Raw genomic sequence first — 21,423 nt, 5'->3', positions numbered from 1 at the left:
GCAGACTGACTGGGTCTAACCCAACAGATCACATCCGTTACTTATGGCAGAGTTCCTCTATGAAGTCAAGGCACCTGCAGGAAAATTGCCCTGAAACGTTTATTATGATTACAAGTACGTAACATTGTTTTTCCTCTAGTCACAGAGAAGTACCTCTGAAAGTTCAAGTCTCAGCAAATTCTACCAGTGATCTTCCCTCACTTAGGAGTGTCCATCTTCCAATTCTGCTTGTGACTGGGACTTAGAGAAAATCTGACGTTAATGAGGCATCTTGTCTTCCTGGTACTATTATATTCCAGGAAAAAGTTTTCAATCTTCCAGAGACTTTAGCACATGAAAATCTAGTCTAAAATTTACATAATTTATTAACCAATGTTATCCAAATAAATTTAATTTTTTTAAAAAAGTGAATAAAGAAGGTTAAAAAAGACAGTCTATCCCAACTTCCCATTGCAGATTCTTGGTTTTGTTTTTATTGCTTAACTTGTTTGGATGAAACTCATGGGAGACTGACTTACAAAACAAATCTAAGTGTGTGGATTTGTTGACAAAAGAACGTCCAGCCTATAGCAAAGTCTTTTAAGAGTTTATTGGAGCCAAAATTTGAGGATATGCCTAGAAGCACAATCTCAATGGACTGAGAAAATGCTCTGGAGAATGGCAGTTTTGCAGCTTATTTTATACATTAGAATCAAAGAAGGAGACTTAAGGAGGGTTACATGAAATTAATTGGTGGTAGATAAGGAGGCAGGAGGAAAGCAAAGCAGGGAAATCTCCGAGACTGGATAAAAAGCAAAATGGAGAAACATACTTCTTTTACATTGATGGGTACACAATAGTTAACAATTAACATTTACAGCACATACAGATGGTGTTCAGGGAACAAGATAATAATGAGAAGTTCTGTGGTCTGGTGCTCTGGTGCCTGTGGTTGTACCTTCGAGGGGGAGGAAAAGAAAATTACTCTGGCCCTGGCCAGTGTGCTAAGTGATTAGGGTGTCAGCCCGCACATTGAAGGGTTGTAGGTTCTATTCCTGGTCAAGGGCATGTACAATCCATGTGCCTCTCTTCTCTCTCTCTCTCTCTCTCTCTCTCTCTCTCTCTCTCTCTCTCTCTCCCTCTCTCTCTCCCCCCCCCCTTCCTTCTCTCCCTCCCTCCCCTCTACTCTACCTAAAATTAATGGGAAAATATCCTCAGGTGAGGATTCACAAAAAGAAAAAAATCACTCTGAAATTTCAAAGGTATATTACCCTACCTAGATGCATGAGAACAATAGACCAGTAATGGTGAACCTTTTGAGCTCGGCGTGTCAGCATTTTGAAAAACCCTAACTTAACTCTGGTGCCGTGTCACATATAGAAATTTTTTGATATTTGCAACCATAGTAAAACAAAGATTTATATTTTTTATATTTATTTTATATATTTAAATGCCATTTAACAAAGAAAAATCAACCAAAAAAATGAGTTCGTGTGTCACCTCTGACACGCGTGTCATAGGTTCACCATTACTGCAATAGACAGAGCTCACTTAAGGTCAAGATTGACCTTTGCTAAGGAAGCTGTAGGCCTGGGATGTGACTACCTGCCCAGTGAGGAATTTGTGATCAGACCATCCTGTGTGGTTACTTTTGGTCACTGAGCTTGTCAGGCCTGTCATTTGCCCCCACGCCCCCACCCCCCAACCCCCCGCTTATCAGTTATATTACATAGCTCCTTTTTCATTCGCAACTTTAAAATAGCAGTAGCTTTGGGAGCATTTTATTAATGTAACCTTTTAACAACAAAATTCCTTACAAGGAGATGAAAACTATTTAGGAAATACTCTGGAAAACAAAATCCCAAAGGAAAAAATCAAGATCAATCTGGGCCGAAGGGTTCAGAGACACCTTGGAAAGGCCAGCCAAACTCTGGGTCAGCCCTGTGTGGTGTCATTCTTTGTTTGTGTCAGATGTAAGCTTTTGTCCAGGCTTGGCCTGACCTCTTAGTCATTATCCAAGGTAATGGTTATCAGTCTTTCTGCTTCATACAATAACCTGGAGGTTTCCTGAGGAAATCCTGATGCCCAGATCCTACTTTTAACTAATTAAATCATAGTCTCTGGGAATAAAGCCCAGCATAAGAAATTTTTATTTTTTTAATATATATTTTTTTATTGGTTTTAGAGAGGAAGGTAGAGGGAGAGAGAGCTAGAAACATCAGTGATGAGAGAATCATTGACCAGCTGCCTCCTGCACACCCTACACTGGGAATCAAGCCTGCAACCTGGGCATATGCCCTGACTGGGAATTGAACCGTGACCTCCTGGTTTATAGGTTGATGCTCAACCACTGGGCCACACTGGCTGGGCCATAAGAACTTTTTAAATGCTCCCCAAGCAATCTTAATAGATGTCCACTGTTTTAGAGCAAGTGTTTTCAAACTGTGTTCCCTGGCACTCTTAGTGACTGCAGTAGAGGGGAGGTGGCATGTGAGGGCTGCCACTCCCCCAGACCCTCTGTCCCAATTCTCCTGGAGTTGCCTCTCATTTTATCTCTTTCAAGTGTTTCAAATAAGATAAAATGTCATTTTTAACAGTGGGGAAAACTAGAGAAATATAATAAAGCACTAGAGGCCCGGTGCACGAAATTCATCCACAGGGGGTAGGGGGGAGTCCCCTCAGCCCAGCCTGAGCCCTCTCCAATCCGGGACCCCTTGGGGGATGTCTGACTGCCGGTTTAGGCCCGATCCAGCCTTAACCGGCAGTCAGACATCCCTCTCACAATCCTGGACTGCTGGCTCCTAATTGCTCACCTGACTGCCTGCCTGGTTGCCCCCAACTGCCCCCCCTGCTGGCCTGGTCACCCCACGCAGCCTGCTTATGCAGTCATTTGGTCATCCCTCATTAACCCCCCCTGCCAGCCTGGTCGCCCCATGCAGCCTGCATGTTTAGTTGTTTGGTCGTCCCTCACTAACCCCCCTGCTGGCCTGGTTGTAGGCAGCTATCTCGTGAGGGCATGATGGTCAATTTGCATATTGCCTCTTTATTATATAGGATAGTCTTGATTGAAGCAAAGCCCACCCTACCCGTAGTTGGGATAACTAGCTTCTCTCTGGGGTAGGAGGTAGGGAGAGAAGCTCTGTCTTCCAGGACATTCACTCCAAAGAAGATGGACATTGATTCAACACTAATTTGTAGCTGCATATTTCTTTAACTGCGTGGCTTCCTATACAGGATCACTGAGATCCACTCATAGTTAGCCACTTGTCTAAGGAATCAAGCTTTTTAAAGACACTGATTATTATCCCTCACCTTTCCTCCCATGACACAGATATGAACAAAACCCCAAGGAGAAATAATCTTGTGTTGATTCCATCAGCGACCATTATTGTTGCAGAAGTACATTCCTTTAGGCTAAATCTTGGAACAAAATGTTGTCACAATGCAGTCAGTAATAACTGTATGGGTTAGGCACTCTTCCAAAGGATGTGTATATTTTCAAGTATTGTTTTTAAGTACAGTTACTCAGTATCACCTGAGTTTAGACTTTTCTTACTTAAAAAATATATTTTTAATTGATTTCAGAGAGGAAGGGAGAGGGAGAGAGATAGAAACATCAATGATGAGAGAGAATCCTTGATCAGCTCCCTCCTGCACTCCCCCTACTGGGGATCGAGCCCACAACCCAGCATGTGCCCTAATAGAGAATTGAACCGTGACCTTCTGGTTCATAGGTCCACGCTCAACCACTGAGGCCGCTGGCCAGGCTCATTGATGCTTCAGTGAGGAAACATGCTTTGTGTGTGTGTGTGTGTATGTGTGTGTGTGTGTACTATTTTTTTCTTTTCTTAATTTTTTCCCCTTTATTGATTAAGATATTACAAATGAAAACACGCTTTTTATGGTTAACTGAATATTTGAGAATATATCAATATCCTGCAACATTTTATGTGGTAGAAGTTGAGTCAGATAAATTCAGGTGTAAATTTAGTTTCTTATCTTTTACTTATGACTTAACTTTAACCTTTTTGAACTTTAGTTTTATTTATAAAAGTAGAAATAGTAATACTTCCTTCCCAGTATATCTGTGGGTTTTAAATATAAATCATATGTAAACTACCCAGAGCATAATAGATTGTCATATACATTAATTCTACCTTTCCTCCTCAGTGGAAGAGCAAAATTTAGAATATGGTCTTTCTTACAGCTAGACAAGTATTTTTTCTGCATAACTCAATTTGAACATTAAAAATATTATTTGAAGCTGCCTAAAAGAAAATTTCCTTCCAGATTCAAATATGACATTTTATATGTGTAATAACTATGTCCCAACCCACAAAATGGATTAAACTAACCTAATGCTCTTGATCAAAATCCTGCTCCAAAAAGAATAACTCCACTGGCACGTGGCCTGGCTGGCATGGCTCAGTGGTAGAGTGTCAACCTATGAACCAGGAGGTCACGGTTCAATTCCCTGTCAGGGCACATCCCCGGGTTGCAGGATCAATCCCCAGAATCTGAAGACATCAGTTCTCAAAAATAATACATTGAATTATTATTCAATGTGTGAGGTGTGCAAGAGGCAGTCAAACGATGATTCTCTCTCATCATTGATGTTTCTATATCTCTCTTTCCTTTCCTCTCTGAAATCAAAAGTATATATATTTTTTACCAAGCCACTGTCATTGCCTTGTTTACCAGTGATGTAGGCCTCCTCCAGGGTTTCTCTCTGTGCTCAAGCTCCAGCCTCAGCATCCCAGCGTGCCCTTTGGCCTCTCCTAGAGTCTCATTCTGGCTCAGTATACATTTTGGGCTTCACGCTTTGGACAGTTCCCACAGACCTCCAGTCAAGGCTCACTGCCCCATTCAGCACAGTGGGCACTGTGCCTAGGGCCCATGATACCTGAAGGGGCCCACAAGTGTTTTGAATTTCTTTTAAAATCTGAAAAAAAATAAACTTTTGGGTTGAAAAATTTTTTAATACATAATATTTATATATTTTCTATCAACACAGTCATGAATATGTGTGTGTGTGTTTTTAATGTAGAAAGTGGTCCATGAAAGCAAAAGTACTTAGAGGCCACAATAGCCCTAATACAGCCCTGCTTGCAGGGCATACTTTTATTGTATGCTGGAAACAGGGGAGAAGGTCAGAATTTTAGGCATTATATCCATTCAATGTATTATTTTTGAGAACTGATGTCTTCAGATTCTGAGGAAATGAATTTCAGATGGTAGAATTTTATACATCCTTAAAGGGCACTAGGGTAGATTTATAGGATGAGGATTTTGCTGACTACACTGCAGATCCCACTGTGTACAGTAGTCCGCTAAGACTACCTGTCTCACTCACAACTCACCACTTCTTCTCCAGATGCCATGACCCTCTTGCATGAGTCTTGCTGTTGAATCATAAAATCTTAAACTTGAAGATTCTGAACCCAATCCCCACCCAAAGCAAGACCACCTTTCTCGCCATCCTTGACCAGTCACTCAGCATCAGTTTGAGCACATCCTAACACCGTCTGCACTTGGGAGCTGCAAAGCTGCTTCCCTTGGCCTTGTCTTATACAGAAACACGGAATGTGAGAAAACACAGATATTCACAGGTTGTGGCTGATGCAGTAACAAGATGTTATAAGAAGTGAACCCCTGGACACCATGAGTCAGCAATGGTGGATGAACTACACACTGTGGGCGCTACCCACAAGGACCATTGTTGTCTCATCTTCCTCGGGGCTAAGTTCTGGACCCTCCTCCACCACCCTGTGCAGGGTGCTATAGTGTTGCTGGCTTTGGTGGAAAGAATGCAGCTCTGAAGCAGCCTCCCAGGCAGCAAAAGTAGGCATGGGGAAGACCTCTGGCCTCTTGTTTTCAAAAAAGCTTTTCAGATTTCTCTCACTCAGCTTGCTGGCGTAGTCCAGGAACGCATTCTCCAACTGCTCCTTCTCCTTCTGTGCATATGTCTTCCAAAAATTCAGCTGAAGGTAGCTAACTTTAGATCGGCAGCGAGCATAACAAGTGGTGAGCAGAGAGAAAAAAGATGCTGAACAAATCAGGCACCATCCTAGAATCTTAGAAAGAGAGAGATATTGAGGGCATGTAAAAGCAAAGCCACTTCTCAGGGAGCTGGGGTGATCGCATTGGGAAGTGAATGGCTAAATTAAAACCACATCTCAGCTGAAATCCTTCATCTTATTTTTTTAACAACACTTTTCTAACAGTCAAAATAAATTTCGACTTCACCTAATTATTCTCCATCCTCTACATCATTGCTGGTATGCAAATAAATAACCAGAAGGCAGGCAAATAGGAAAAAAAAAGCAAAAAATATAGATTATCCAAGAATCAGGAAAACCAAGCCCTCAAATAGTATTATCTTTCAGAGGGAACATTTCTGTGTCTGTGTGAATGTGATCATTTGAGCAAATGACCAGTTCCTTAGCCATGTGTTTTCAGGCATTGATAAATGCAGATATGCGTTTTTCCCAAGTTCTCTTGTTTGTAGGGAGCAACAACCCCTTCTGAGAGAAATTTCATCACGCATTATCATGATAAAGTAAAACAGACATAATACAATAAGGAGACTGAAACTGTAAGAATTGAAAGCCTGCATAAAAGCTGAGAAAAAAATTACAGTGATTCCAAACCTTCAGGATTATTGGTTCTGAATTTTGATAATTAGAAAAAACAAAATTCTCTCTGGTTATGGACTGGCTCAGCTGGGCTTTCTCCTCCTCCCCCTAAATATTAAAAACAGAAGTCCAAATAGTTCAACTTATCTTCTAAACTTTTTTGTTGTTCTAATTATATTTTGATCATTGGAATTAATTTCATATTTGGACAACTAATGAGCTCTTTCAAACTTTCTCTTGACATTTCAATGAAATGACCATTGGTATTTCTCAGCAGATGGGCCTATTTGAAAATAGAGACAAAAATCAGCAAGTGAACCCGTTCAGACCATAACAGAACTACAGATACACTCCAATGCTTTAAACCCGTGGTTCTCACACTTGCAGGCCTTGGAGTCATTGTGAAGGGCTCAGACTCCACATGAATGCCGACTCTGGATTGGCACCAGTTGGGTTTAAATCTCAACTTTCCCTTTACTGACTGTTCTCTGCACCTCAGTTTTCTCAACCGTAAAATGGGGGTTACCCATCCCAGAGGGCAATTTTGGGAATTAAAATGAGATGATATAGACATATATGTACATTCAGTAAGTGTGAGCTATTATTACATGACTAGAGGCCCAGTGCATGAAAATTCGTGCACTCGGTGGTGGTGGTGGTGGTGGTAGGGTGGGGGGAGATCCCTCAGCCCAACCTGTGCCCTCTTGCAATTCAGGACCCCTTCAGGGATGTCCACCTGCCAGCTCAGGCCCACTTCCCAGGGGATCAGGCCTAAGCTGGCAGTCAGACATCTCTCTGGTAGCCCAGGAGCCCTTGGGGGATGTCCATCTGCCAGCTTAGGCCTGTTCCCTACGGGAAGCAGGCCTAAGCCACAGTTGGACAGCCTTAGCACTGTGGAGGAGATGGGAGAGGCTCCCACCACCGCCACAGGGCTCACAGTCATCAGCCTGGCTTGTGGCTGAGCAGAGCTTCCCCTGTAGAAGCGCAGTGACCACCAGAGGGCAGCTCCTGCATTGAGTGTCTGCCCCCTGGTGGTCAGTGGGCATCATAGCGACTGGTTGTTCCCAGTCATTCCGCTGTTAGGGCAATTTGCATATTACCTTTTTATTATATAGGATGCTATTTTTCAAATGTATATGTATATGTAAATGCATGATTAAACTCATGGTATCTTTCTATCATGATTAATGAATTAGACACAACTACCATGTTGTGAAAGTCCTCGTATTCACCTGACTTGCAGTTGCATACCTCAGAACTTCCTCTTTTCTTCATCCCCTACAGCAAGGCCTCCTGCAGGTCAGTAGGCCATCTCACCTCAATATCTGAGGCAATTCTGCTTGAGTTTTAAACCATTTAGTCAGCTTCAAACTCCCCCTCTCCTCCTCCTCCCTCCTTGGAAATGACCCTAGCATCACCTTGCTTTCACCTGAGTACTGAGCCCTCTTGTTCTTCCCCAACTCATAGTACCCAGCCTAACTAGACATGGTACATGATCCCACCCCAGCCTTCAATAGTGTCCCATTCTGCATGAGTCTCCTCCCTCAAACCTTGGGTGTTTTCTCATCAATTATCATGTGCCAGAAGCTTTATGTCCCCTTATGCCCATTATCTCTATACCCTCCAGCAGGGCAAGTATTATTCCCCCAACTAGAGGAATCTGGGGTTCAGAGAAGTCAAATCACTAGCTCTAGATCACATAGCTGGTGATTGGTAGGGTCAGGACTCAAACCCAAGGCTAGCCAACTCCAAGGTCAAGTTCTTTCCACTACTACACTTTACCTCCCTTAAGAAAAGAGCATCACCCAGCTGGGTTTCTTGTTTCTCTGCCCCGCCTATGGATGGGACACTTTTTTCACCCCCACCCACATGCCCAACTATTAGTCTGGACTGTTTGTTTCTCCTGACTACCTGAGCTACTGTGAGCACCTGCTATTGACACAGCTTGCCTTGATCACATCCCTCATGCGTCCTCCCCCAGGAATCAGCCCCAGGTCCTTTTCATTCTGCTGAAAAGTAAAACAGGTTGGTGTGCCCAGGTTCAGCTATGACAGCATGTGCATGATTTCCTCGTGCGTGTGTTTAGAGAAGAAAAGCTCACACGGTGATACGTGTTTGGATCTGGCACTAACTGAATGGAGCCTGGTGCCTGGGGACATAAATCATAAATCACTCATTGTGTCATAACATTCCTAATTAATACCTTCCTTCAACAAAAGAAGAAAGACATCTGGGAGCCTGACATGTTTTTATCTAAGATGTACTTTATGCATTACACAAAAGATTTTAGGCTTATCGGTTTATGAAAAGTATATGACAACACTGCCAGCCAGCTTTGGAATGCAGGATTTCAAAAACACTCTTTGCCTTGATGTGTAAATCCTTGTTGAAAAGTAAAATTATACTATTTTCAGCGTGTTTATTCCAAAACAAGTGGCATTGCTGACCAGTTGTGGATCCGTTTATCCACTCTTATTGCTTGTGTTGGTTTGGGGAATGCAATTCCTTCTCCTCACAAGCAGGAATGCAGTCTTTCCTGAGGCAGGGCAAGGCTTCACATCTGGATTTGTGCTCACGAACCTGGAAGGATGACAAGCTACTTCCCCACATCAGTTAGGGAAAGCTGTGATTTCCTTCTGGTACATAAAGCGATGCCCCGAGTCGTGAGCTTCTAAAGTCATGTAAGACTTGTTGAGCTGTACAGCACAAAGAGCGGAGGACTCACCTCCCTAGAGAATATGACCGCTTTTCACCAGAGGCTAAAGACGGCCAATTCCTACGTTATCTGGGAAACTCTTCTCAATCCTGACACTATTTACACACAGAGATAGAAGTTGCCAGAAATCATTCAAGGGAATCTTGATTTTAACGATATTGCATGCAACATTGCAAAGTATTAACTCATTTGGTTCAGCTATATTTTAATAGATGAACGCTATGTGTGTGGGTTTTGTTGTGTGTTTTTTTCCCGAGAAACCAATTTGAAAATAAATAATTGATAGAGAGCAGTAATTTCTAATTACAGCTCTGGCCTTACACTCAATTATGAGTTAGTATCATGCATTATTGATAAAGTCAACCCAGAGAGATAGTTTTAAAGTACTTAAGTATTTACGTACACAGAACCCAGAGGATATGTTCTGTTCGGAAATGGAAAAGACAATTCAATCAGCAGTTTTACTGAGCCCCTCCGACTTCTAAAAAGCTTTTCCCGAGATGGTCTTAACGCTGCATCCTGTTCCAATTTCCATTTTGTCTCAAACTGTTCTGGCAGGATTCAGACTCAGCCCTGGCTAGAAGGCGAACTGAGAAAATAGCTCAAGCTGGGAGGGAAAGCCAAGTTTTTTTTTGTTTTGTTTGTTTTTTTACCTGAGACTGAGCTTGCAGGGACAGCTTCAGCTCCTCGCTGTCCGTGGCCGTCATGCTGGTTTTGCCACATGACACTTTGTGAAGCTCTTCCCAGCACTCTTTGGGCTTGTCCTTGCAAATCAATCCCAGGAGTCTTGCACTTTTTGTCCCGCTCATGGCACATTCATAGAAAGTGCCATTGAGCAAAGCCACCGACAGCCACATCATTGGAGCCACCAAGGAACTCAGAGTGATCTGGCCCAGGACATAGAAGAAGCGGCCGCCGTGGCCCCGGGGGAAGATTTTCCTGGGGTTCACGCAGCAGCCTGTGAAGAGTCTCCAGGACCTGTTGTTCAGGAAGAATCCCAGGATGAGTAAAACCCAGGCGGGAGCAAAAAGGAAAACCAGCCCGTACAGCACATTCTCGGTGCTGCAGGGGCACTTGAACGCCACGAGGGAAAAGAGCCGCTCGCTTCCCAGGGTCAGCAGAGCCATGAAGCTGTAGCCAATCACCGTTTTCTGGTGCAGGATGAACTTCAAAATCCCATTGAAAGCATCCATTTTGGAGGTAAATAAAGCGGGGAGATGCTTTGCCTTATTTATTGGCAGAGCGGCTGTGGCCGTGGCTGAGGGTGGAGCTCTTCCTTGCAAGCAGCCGTCCTCCTTCCCAGACCGAATTCGGCCAGATAAGGAAACAATGTCATTCCCCAAGAATGAGTATTTCCCAACAGTGTTTAGACAATGCCTCCTACTGGTGGGTATTGGGCCGTGAAACTAGAGCCAAAACACTGGCAATTAAATTCAAAGTGCAAAGCCTCCGTTTTTATGTTATTTCCATGCATTGAGAATCTGAAAGAAATTCTCACTCATGTAAATAATAGTCTAGGAATTTTCCAGCCGGAGAAATCAAAGCATTGCCAGAAATGGGTTTCAGCCAGTTGGTTGGGAGCCAAGTCAATGTCCAAGTCTGGACATTTGTGCTGCTTTTTTCTCTCTTGCTACTTAAGAGCAGGAAATTCACTTTATATCCTTTCAAGCTGGCTAGTGGCAGAGAAGTGCAGCAAATTTCAGGATTTGGGCTACTTGGAATTTATAGGAAAACTTTAGTGAGCCTTTGAGTTTTGAATGAAAGACAAAATGAGAAGTCCTCATCATTTCTTTCCTGGGCTATCATAGTAATCTTTTGATTGGCATGTCTGCCTTTGACCTCATGCCCAGCATCCCCTCTGTCCTAAATCCACCCACCATGCTGACACAAAGGAGATCCCTATAAAACAGAAACTGAATTCTGCCGTAGCTTAGTCATGACTTTGAGCCTCCCCACTGCCTACAAGCTGATAAATGCCAGCCTCCCGTGAGTCTTATCATGGCATTTCATGCCCAGGATACGTTCCCTCTACCTGGAATATCACCCTCACCATCCCCTCTTTGTTCACCTGACAAACTCTCACTCAGTATTCATGAGCAGGGTAGAAGTTCCTTCCTCTGTGGTTATTTCCAGGATTGCTTCTTAATACAGGTGGGGCAAAAGTAGGTTTAGTTGTTCATATAGAAAATAATACAATAATTAATAAATAATAATACAAGAGTAAAGTCTGTGTTTCATATACTCACAACTATAAGCCTACTTTTGCCCTACCCTATATATAACATTGTACTTGCAGGACTTATTATACTCTTGCAGTTATTTGTTTAATATCTGTAGCCCTTTTTATTAACTTGTACTCTGGATCTAAACATGGTGTCAAACAGATGAGATGCTCATTCAATAATTCCTTTTTCAAATAGTTATTGAACTCCTACTGTATGCCAGGCACTGTACTAGACAGGCAGTGCTCATTGAGTACGAATGAATGAATGAATGAATGAACCTTTAATTAGAAGTACTTCTAATTAGAAATAATTTACAGAAATTATATCAATTTCTCTCCTACACTGGTCTTAATTTTAAAATTAAATTAATTAAGGCACTTAAAGGACAACAACCTATCAAGCTGACACATTCCCATTAATAAGCCTCAAGTTCCAGGTGTGTGTGCTTTGTGAAAAGAAAGTGCCGTGGACTAGGAGCCTAGATATGGTGTAGACTTGACCATGTCAGTTTACGTCTCTGGATTCCGGTTTAGTCATTTGTGAAAATGGAAGTGAAACAGAAATAATCGTCAAGGTTTCCTCCATTTCCATGTAAAACAGGAGACTTTTGAGAAGTTACTTTAGGACTCATTTATGTGCCTCTCACCACTTCTCTTTGTTCCTTGTCAGAGACTTGCCATCCTTAGTAATATGACTCCCTCCACTTCCCCAAACATGCCCTTGAGTCTAACCTTCCTGTAGCATCCTTCGCTCTATCGAATTCCTGTTAGGGCAGATGTGTTCCTTCTAATTCAATACCTTATCTTTTACTAGCCTCAGTGTGACAAATATCATACTAATATGTTGATGATTAGTCATATTTTAATTTCCCACCTTCCTAAAGGATGTTTACTTTTAAAGATTTTTGTTTTAAGATCTAGTCCCTTAAGATGTTTCATAAAAATAAAAGGATTTAAGACTTGCATTAGTCATACGTTCAGTACACTCCAAAGCTAAGTGTGAGCCCGGACTTCCTGACTGCAAACTCCATGCGCTTCTCCCTTACATAGCACTGCCTAGAACAGGGTATTTGGGTGCCCTATTTATAGACATTTGTCCTAGACCAAGTTTTCATAATTACCTCCCCCCCCCCTCTTTGTTAGGTGGCTTTCAAGATGTACTTGGGAATTACACCAAGTGTAACCTGTAATAATTCAAGCAGAAATGAATTTTCCCTGATTCTGGACAAGAATCCACTGGTGGAGTTTGTGGAAGAGCTCCCTGCCGGGCGGTCGTCTCTATGCTACTGCAACTTACTCTGTGGGATTATCAGAGGTGCCCTGGAAATGGTAAACTCCTGCTTCATTTTGCGGGTACATTTGTTATCTAGTGCTGTGTAACAAATTGCCCCAGAGAACAGCGGCGTAAAACAAATGTTTATTGTCTTACACGGTTTCTAAGGATCAGAAATCTGGGATCAGCTTAGCAGGTGGTTGTGGTTCAGAGCTTTTCTCAGCTGAATACACATGCCATCAAGCTGTTGGTGGAGCTGCAGTCTCAGCTGAAGAATCTACTTCCAAGCCCACTCATGGCCTTGCTAAAACTTGGCTAGAGGCTTCATGAAGTTCTTTGCCAAATAGGCCTCTCTGGAGATCTCATCACAACAGGAGCTGCCAACCCTGGTGCAAAGTGGGAGGGGACTACGTGAGGGCGTGAATAACAGGAGGCCAGGGATCATTGCAGGCTATTCTGGAGGCTGGCTTCCACACCTGAATTATCCATCGATTTAACTAAGACAATGATTAGCATCTGCTAAGAGTCAGGCACTGAACTTACAAAGAGGAACAAGACAAAGTTGCTGTCCTTCAAGAATCTTCTGTCCTGTAGAGAAAGCAGATATGTTAAGTGTGACTAAGGGCTATGGGAGGACCTGGGTGGGGGTGGATGGAAGGTCAGGGACGACTTCCTAGAAAAACTGTGCTCTGGCATTTGAAGGATAAATGGGAGTTTGGTGAGGTGAGAACCTTGGGGAGCAGGGGGAAAGGAGCAGCTTGTCCAAAGGCACAAAAAGGTGTTCCCGTCAAGGAACGAGGAACTTGAATTCGTTTCCCATGAATGACATGTAGGTTGAGAGAGGAATTGTTATGAAGAAGGAGATTTAAATTCTTTACAGAGGCCTGATTTAAAAAAAAAAAAAAAAAGGCATTTATAGGACAAGTTGGGAATTTGATTTTTGTATTGAAAAGAGAAGAGACCCGCTGTAGGTTTATAAACAGGGGGATGATATTTTCAAATTTGTATTTTAGGAATTTCATTCCTTTGTCCACAAAGTGAAAGTGTACAGGAGGGGACAATGCTGGAGGGAGGAGGAGGGCAGTTCGGAAGTTGATGGTGGGAACCTTGAGAAAAACCAGAGAAAGCCCTGACAGGAAGAGAGGAGAGAGGGTGATGCCAACAACACTAAGAAGGTAGAACAGGTTTAAGATTAGGTAATCAGTTGACTAAAGGGACAAGGTTGAGAAAAGACTCCGGGATTATTTTTAGTTTCTTTTTTAATTTATAATATATTTTTATTGATTTCAGAGAGGAAGGGAGAGGGAGAGAGAGATAGAATCATCAATGATGAGAGAGAATCATTGATTGGCTGCCTCCTGCACATCCCCCACTGGGGATGGAGTCCGCAACCCGGGCACATCCAGACATGTGCCCTTGAATGGAATCAAACCCGGGACCCTTCAGTCTGTAGGCCGAGGCTCTATCCACTGAGCCAATCCAACTAGGGCTATTTTCAGGTTTCTGAGCAACCTATAGTGATGGTTGTGCTATTAATCAAGAGAGAAAAACCAGGAGATGTTCATTTGGGGATGGGAGAGACAAAATGAGGAGTTTAATTGGGCAGCTGCTGGGATTGAGGTGTCTATACACACCAGTGATGATATCGCTCAGCAGCTGTTACACATGCCTGCAAGTCACAGAGATGTGGACTGAAGAAACACTGGAACTCTGTGCTTCTTTTAACACTGTGTAGATAGAGTGTAAAAAAAAAGAGAGAGAGAGAGCCACAGTTGGAACCCTAGGAGGCGACAAAACATAGTGAGTAAGCTAGGCAAGAGAATACAAAGGCTGCAAAGGATACCGAGAAGGAGCAACCAGAGCTTAGAAAAATACCAGGAAGGAATGGAGTCGAAGAAACAAGAGAGGGGAGTATTTCAAGAAAAGGAAGTGATTAGCAAGACCCGGTGCAGCAGAGGCTAAGAAAAACAAGACCTGAAAAATATTCACAACATTTAGGGACCAAAAGGTCAGGAAGGACTTGGTAAAAGCTGTTTTGGGAAAGTGAAGGGAGAAGAAGACACTCTGTCCAAGACTGATGAGCCACGGGAGCTTAGGCAGAGGTAGTAATCAACAGTCTCCTTTTTCCAGAAGCTTAGCTATTTAGAATAGTGAGACCAGGTAGTGGCCCAAGTCTAGATATGTGTTGACCTACCCAATAATGAAGCATGAATATAATTTTCAATTATTTGTGATAATTAGGGGAAGGACATAATAACAGGCAGTCCAAAAGTGTAAAACAACAGAAATAACGTATCAGTCACACAGATCTTCCACAGGCCTACCTACCATTTTTTAAAGCTTGCCCTACAATCAATGTCCATGAAATCAAGAAAGGGGAAACAAAGAATTCTGGGAGTTAATGGGTTGAACCATAAAACTGAGTCAAAAGCAAGATAGAGAAGTCTCCATCTTTCATGGATAATAGTTGACTATATATGCTGAATGATAGACACATAGGCATCAGACAGCATGTGGCCCCAAATATTCAAATAGCATCAGTGTAGTCTCCCTGTTATTTTATTTAATTTTCTGTCAAATTTTTACAAAGACAGAAAAAGATCTTATATGGAAAAAAATGCGGGTGAATTTATCTTCTGTATTTCCAAGTGCAGTCTATAGCCTTCTATTGGGTGCTGGGCATCACAGAGGCATAGTTTTTGTGCACTGTATGGGTCAAAGAACTTGGCCTACCAAGGTCTATGGTTTAACAAATCCAGGCTGGTTGGCCAAGGAATTCTTAGTGAGAGAGGGAAATGAGTCTGGTAAGATTGTAATTAACTAATACTAATTAATTCATTACTAGGCTCAGGCTTTTCCACGTATTTGCTTTTATTAGGTACTTTCACTTATTTATTTTCTTTACCCCAATGACTTAAAATAGCTGAATGGTATTTTATTGAGGGTAGGTCAGCAATACCATGCTGCTCTTATGTGAATATGTTTTAATGAATAGAGAAGTCAGCCTTTGGGGCTCACGTCAATGTCTGGGAAATGAGCTATGCCTTACAGAGGAAAAGAAGGCCTTGGTATCAAATATTCATGTCTGTAATTTCAATCTTTAATTTTATAGTCATGATTTATTTAGTCTATACTTTTTTTAAACCTCTCAAAGCCATAAGTGAGTCCTAAGTATTGTTAGAACAATACTTATTATGTTATGATTATGCTATTTAGCTAGGACAGAATGATATATGGCAAGTCAGTTGGAGAGGAATCGTTTATGAATTCATTTATCCTTGGAAGTTCTGCTTGTGAGGCACATTGGATCAAGGCTATCCTTGAGCTGAGAATCGGTGTTCTTTTTGAGATGGATTCATAATTCAGCCCTGTGAACAAAACTTGGCAAGGGTCCCCGTTTCTGGGCTTGCCCCAGAATCACCCAGGTTTGGCCTGGCCTAGACCGCCCATCTCTTTGCAGATGCATATCACAGAGCTCACACACAGCCAGACCATTTTTGAAAGACACACAGTAAAGGGCCCTTCATCCACAGAGGTAGCTCCTTTTTATCTTTCCAAAAGCAAAGTCAGCTCTTATGGGGTAAATAAAGCTGAAAAAAAGAGACAGAAAAATGTAGTGAGGTTGTTGTTTCTTAAAAAACGTAAATGAGCCCTGACCGGTTTGGCTCAGTGGATGGAGTGTCGGCCTGAGGACCAAAGGGTCCCAGGTTCAACTCCGGTCAAGGGCATGTACCTTGGTTGCGGACACATCCCCAGTAGGGGGTGTGCAGGAGGCAGTTGATCGATGTTTCTAACTCTCTATCCCTCTCCCTTCCTCTCTGTAAAAAATCAATAAAATATATTAAATAAATAAATAAATTATAACTCAATTATTAAACATTTAAAAACACGTAAATGACGAAAGCCTTTTTTTCTTTTCTTTCCTAGGTTCATTTGGCTGCTGATGTTACATTCTTGCAAGACAGACTAAAAGGCGACAGTGTGACAGAAATAGGAATAACATTCCTGAAAAAGCTAGATGAGAAAAAATACAGACGGAAAAAATGAAGAATAGCATGCAAAATGTCACAGGCTGATTAGTGGAGGAGCTAATATTAGCTAAACACAGACAGCCATTGAAATTTTGAATTGCTTAATAGAATGGGCTTTAAGAGCATTATAAATTAGCCCGAAATTTGAAATGCAGTACACTAGGATATAAAGCTGTTGTTTTTTTCTTTTGCTTTTAAACCACACATTTTCAATCTCATGTCAAAGTTTCATATACAAATAGCTCCTTATAAGATAGCAAGCCTGAATTGCACATATTACTCAGTCCAGTCTATTCGTTTCATTATTTATGGTAACAGAAAAAAAAATACCTAGACAGCTGGTATATTTATCTCTTCTCATTGGAAAAAAATGAATGAAATGATAAAACATAGAGTCCACTATATATAGTTTCTAGATACTGTACATTGTATTCTCTATAGAAACAGTTCTATTTGTAGCAATCTTTCATATTTTTGAAAAATGATGGATGTGATTTTCTCATATATGGGCTTGGTTTATAGCTTAAGCTTCCTGAAACTACTCTTAATTTGTAATCAACAAAGCAAACCTATTTATTTGAATGCTAATTCTGAAACACTTAAAAATAGCATTTAATTATAATTCACTTAATATATTTAATTTTTAGGTAGCTGGCATTAACCAAATTCTTTCCATTTCTTGTGAAATATTACTGATGGCAAGGCCAGGAAATCACTAAAATGAGAGGTAAATAATGTTCTTCGAGAATACTTTCAAAGCTCATTCAGTTAGAATTTTTACTATCATTTTTATCCTCTAAAAACATGACGAAGTATATTTTATCTGTGACCAGTACATATTAAAAATTCAAAATGTACTGGATTAAATAAGCAATAATCTTCACCAGACCTCAGCATGGAAGGGCGACCTATAGGGCAGTCCAGAATCTACTGGATTCTGCAGAGAAGTCAAATTAAAAGTAAAAGTTACAGCTAGTGTGGCACCATCAGTTAAAACTGCTGTAAGTGATATAGTACTGACAGACCTCACCTGGAACTCAGGGGGCTGGAGAGAAGGGCTAGTTCTCTTTCTAGTGGCTTCAGCTAATGCTGACTAGTGGCTCATTTTCGGTAATGTATATAATCTCTCTCTCTCTCTCTCTCTCTCTCTCTCTCTCTCTCTCTTTGTAAAATGAGAGGCTAGGATATGATAAATATCTAAAATATATTAATGAATAAATGACATCAATAACCACTGAAATTCCACTTTTTTGGATTTTAGAAGACTGTGGGGTTCATGTTGACCAACGTCACCCCAATCCATTTAATAAATACATATTTTTTTAAAAAAGAAGACTATGGGGAAATTGTTCCTCACCTACCTGGCTGTCTCTTCCAAAGAACAATGTAGATAGGTATTAAGGGTCAAATAGGGTCACTGGGGCAGCTGTCCCATCAACGGAAGGCCCTTCAAACCAGCTCCACAGAAGACCAGGAGTAGAATCGGGAACCTTGATCAATGCAGAGATTTTTGCTATCTTGGAAAAGGCAAAGGGAAAGGACGGTTTGGGGCAGAGAGACAGTTTAGTTCTTTCAAGTGACATCACCAGATAGTTGCCAAGCGGTTCACTGAGGAGGCCTGACTATCAAAGTTGCCAGGAATCAGAAATTCTTCCCTCAGCAGCTTCTTTCTCATATATTGGCTTGGTTCATAACTTACTGTCTTCTCAAATCCCTCCGGCTCATCTATCAGTTATCAGGAGCCTGGATCTCTTCAGCAATTGGAATGGACTAGTATGAATAACTGGAAAGTTCCCTATCTCCCTGTTTATGACAGACCAAGAATATTCCTGCAACCCCTTTACTTCCTTCTTTATTCCCTCTTCCATTTTTTAAACATTCAATTATGCTTCATGCAATGGATATTTGTTGGCTGCCTGTATCTTTCTGCCTTCTGAGAGAATGACAGTTTTCTGCTCAGGTGCCCACCATTTTATTAAGCAGCCCATCCACCTCAGGGGAGGTCATCACCCGGGCACAGTGGCTCATGCCCAGTTTAAAACCACCCTCTTCACAGCCAGGGAGGACAGGGCATTCCCCAGACCACAGTCATTGCTCTGCAGAGGGGGGACATGGATGACTGGCCTGAGAGAAAGGCCTGCCTGTTACAGGAGCCGACAACTGTACTGTAGTCTAAGAGAGCAGAGCTGGGTTTCTGTTATACTAATGCGACCACGTTCATTGCGTTATAAATATGTGATGGTTAATTCGCAACACATTTGAGACCATCACGGAGAACTGTTCATTATTACAGCTTTACATAGCTGAATGCTCAACAAAATAGAATTTGGGTTTACAATAGCTCCTCTCCTCACAAGGAGGAAAGGATTACAGAAGGGGGAAAATAGGAAGTTGCCGTTATAGTTTACATCTACCCAGCATGCAAGTCCCAGAAAAGGGAGATTCCGCAGGGAGAAGGCATTTTATATCAGTGCAGTGGGAGCTCTTTAAAAACACACAAAAAGAACCTCATAGATTTCAGGTCCTTGCTTCAACTGTATCCAACGGAAACCTAAATTACATTAGGAGTCACTTGAGGATTCCAAAGTCAGAACAATCCTCTGATTCCTGGAGCCTCCCAGTGGCCTAAATCTTTCACGACAGCAGACTGCATCTGGTGACTTGCTATTTCAGTGTGGTGTGTGAATCACTAGACTTAATGACTTAAAAGAGGAAATTCTAATTCCCAATGGTCTATACAGGCCAAACAATATAAGAGCCTGGAAATGCTGCTTTCTCAGCTTTGAATTCAATTAAGATTTTTATCAGGTACTAGGCACATTAATTATGTGGCATGTCACTTAATTTTTCACAGCAACCTGTGAAGCCTTAGGTAACAAAGAAAGCGGATTCGCAAACTACAAAGAAGCTAAATTTGCCAGTGACTTAAGTGCATGATGATGAGGGGCTGCTGAGTAAAGGGAGCTGGGTGTCCAGCTTGGGAGGCTGAGTGAGGGCCCACAGGAGGCAGAGCCAGTGTAAGAAAGAAGCAAATAAGACTGGAATATTTTGAGTTTGAGGTGCCTTTGAAACATCTAAACAGCCCCAGGCCCTCAGAAGAGAGGTCATCAGTGTATGGATAATAGTAAAGGCAATAGGTGTAGATGGCAACATCTGGGGAGAGCGTGGACTTGAGAAAATAAAAGGAGCGAAAAGAGAATCTGGGGGTGGGGGAACCACCATTCAAAAGGCAGCAAAGAAAGAAGAGCACAAATGAGGCCAAACTTTCCGTCAGGGATGTACATAGAGAAACTGGTAACACTGAAGCCAGGAGAGTTTCAAGGAGAATGCAGTGGCTAGGTTATTAGATGACACAGAAAAGCCACGAGAGGAATGTGGCTTAATTTGATGAGGAGAAGGTCTTTGCCTCAGAGCAATTTCAGGGCAAGATGGAGGCCGTTGCCATGTAGCAGGGTAGTAAGAAGCTGGGAAAATCCCTGGGCAAGTGGAATGAGGAAACACAAGAAAATTAAGCAAGGCCAAACAATTTGCAGCCAGCTCGTGACTTGTAACGCCTTATCTTCCCCAACCAAAGACACTTGATGGCAAACTGTTAATATCTCTCCTCTCTAAGCAGAGAATCCATAGCTTAAATCACCCTGCCCTGGGAAAATAGAGAACAAAGACCCAATTAATGTCACTTGTGCCAGCTAATCCCAAGGACAGATGAAGTTGTGGGGAAAAAATAACAAAAACCCCACTTTAAGCCAGACAGACCTAAGGTAAAAGTGAAATAGTAGAACAGAACAAAGAATAACCGAAAACTTCCCTATACATTTATTTTGATGCATCAGCATATTAAAAATGTACCTGGAAAGCTGATGACTATTCTACTGAAGCCCTCCCCTAAGATTCTTGCCTGCAGGGGGGAAAAAAAAAAAAAAGGCTAAAAAGTCCTCAGGACAAAGACTCAAAGACTCAAGGCGGGCTCACTCTCAGCGGTTCTCAACCTGTGGGTCGCGACCCCTCTGGGGGTCGAACGACCCTTTCACAGGGGTCGCCTAAGACCATCGGAAAACACATATATAATTACATACTGTTTTTGTGATTAATCACTATGCTTTAATTGTGTTCAATTTGTAACAATGAAATTGGGGGTCACCACAACATGAGGAACTGTATTAAAGGGTCGCAGCATTAGGAAGGTTGGGAACCACTGCTCTAGAGCATGCCCATATCCCTTCCTGGTCGTGAACCTTTCACTTCTTCCTAAATTCTAAGGGTCCCCAGGAGATTCTAAATTCTAAGGGTCCCCAGTCAGAGGAGCAGTGGCCAGCAGCAGCTTGACCTGGGCTCAGCCCCGATCCTATCTCCAAGGCCCCCTTTTTCTCTGTCTTCCCAGTGAGCTAAAGCAGCCTCGCCCAGGCTCACTTCTATCACTGTGGCCTTCACTCCCCAGTGAGCTAACAGCAGCCCCGCCTTGGCACATTCTTTCCTATAACATTTGTAGGGAGCCAAAGAGAGCACCGCCTAGCTCCCCCGTGTTGTTTCTACTCCCCTAATTTCTTCCTTTGTGTAGCTGTCCC

At 42.2% G+C, this 21,423-nt stretch overlaps 2 protein-coding genes across 2 annotated transcripts in view; one reads left to right on the top strand and one right to left on the bottom strand.

Annotated features, from left to right (window-relative positions):
- TRAPPC3L (trafficking protein particle complex 3 like) overlaps positions 1–18,092 on the top strand; it is a 36,018-nt gene extending 17,926 nt beyond the window's left edge. The window contains exons 4-5 of the mRNA XM_036317938.1: positions 12,698–12,883; positions 16,755–18,092. Coding sequence (XP_036173831.1) covers positions 12,698–12,883; positions 16,755–16,874 — 306 coding nt within the window. The 3' untranslated portion in view covers positions 16,875–18,092. The remainder of the gene's footprint in view (positions 1–12,697; positions 12,884–16,754) is intronic.
- CALHM5 (calcium homeostasis modulator family member 5) lies at positions 4,997–10,605 on the bottom strand. Its single transcript, XM_036317937.1, has 2 exons — positions 9,984–10,605; positions 4,997–6,053 (listed from the first exon to the last, which is right to left on the bottom strand). The coding sequence occupies exons 1-2, from the start codon at positions 10,521–10,523 to the stop codon at positions 5,664–5,666; spliced, it is 930 nt and encodes a 309-aa protein (XP_036173830.1). The 5' UTR covers positions 10,524–10,605; the 3' UTR covers positions 4,997–5,663.
- Positions 18,093–21,423: the final 3,331 nt, after the last annotated feature.

This window comes from Myotis myotis, unplaced genomic scaffold, assembly GCF_014108235.1.
Source record: "Myotis myotis isolate mMyoMyo1 unplaced genomic scaffold, mMyoMyo1.p scaffold_m19_p_7, whole genome shotgun sequence".
Lineage (NCBI taxonomy): Eukaryota > Metazoa > Chordata > Mammalia > Chiroptera > Vespertilionidae > Myotis > Myotis myotis.
This window is presented reverse-complemented; position numbering and strand designations above follow the sequence as displayed.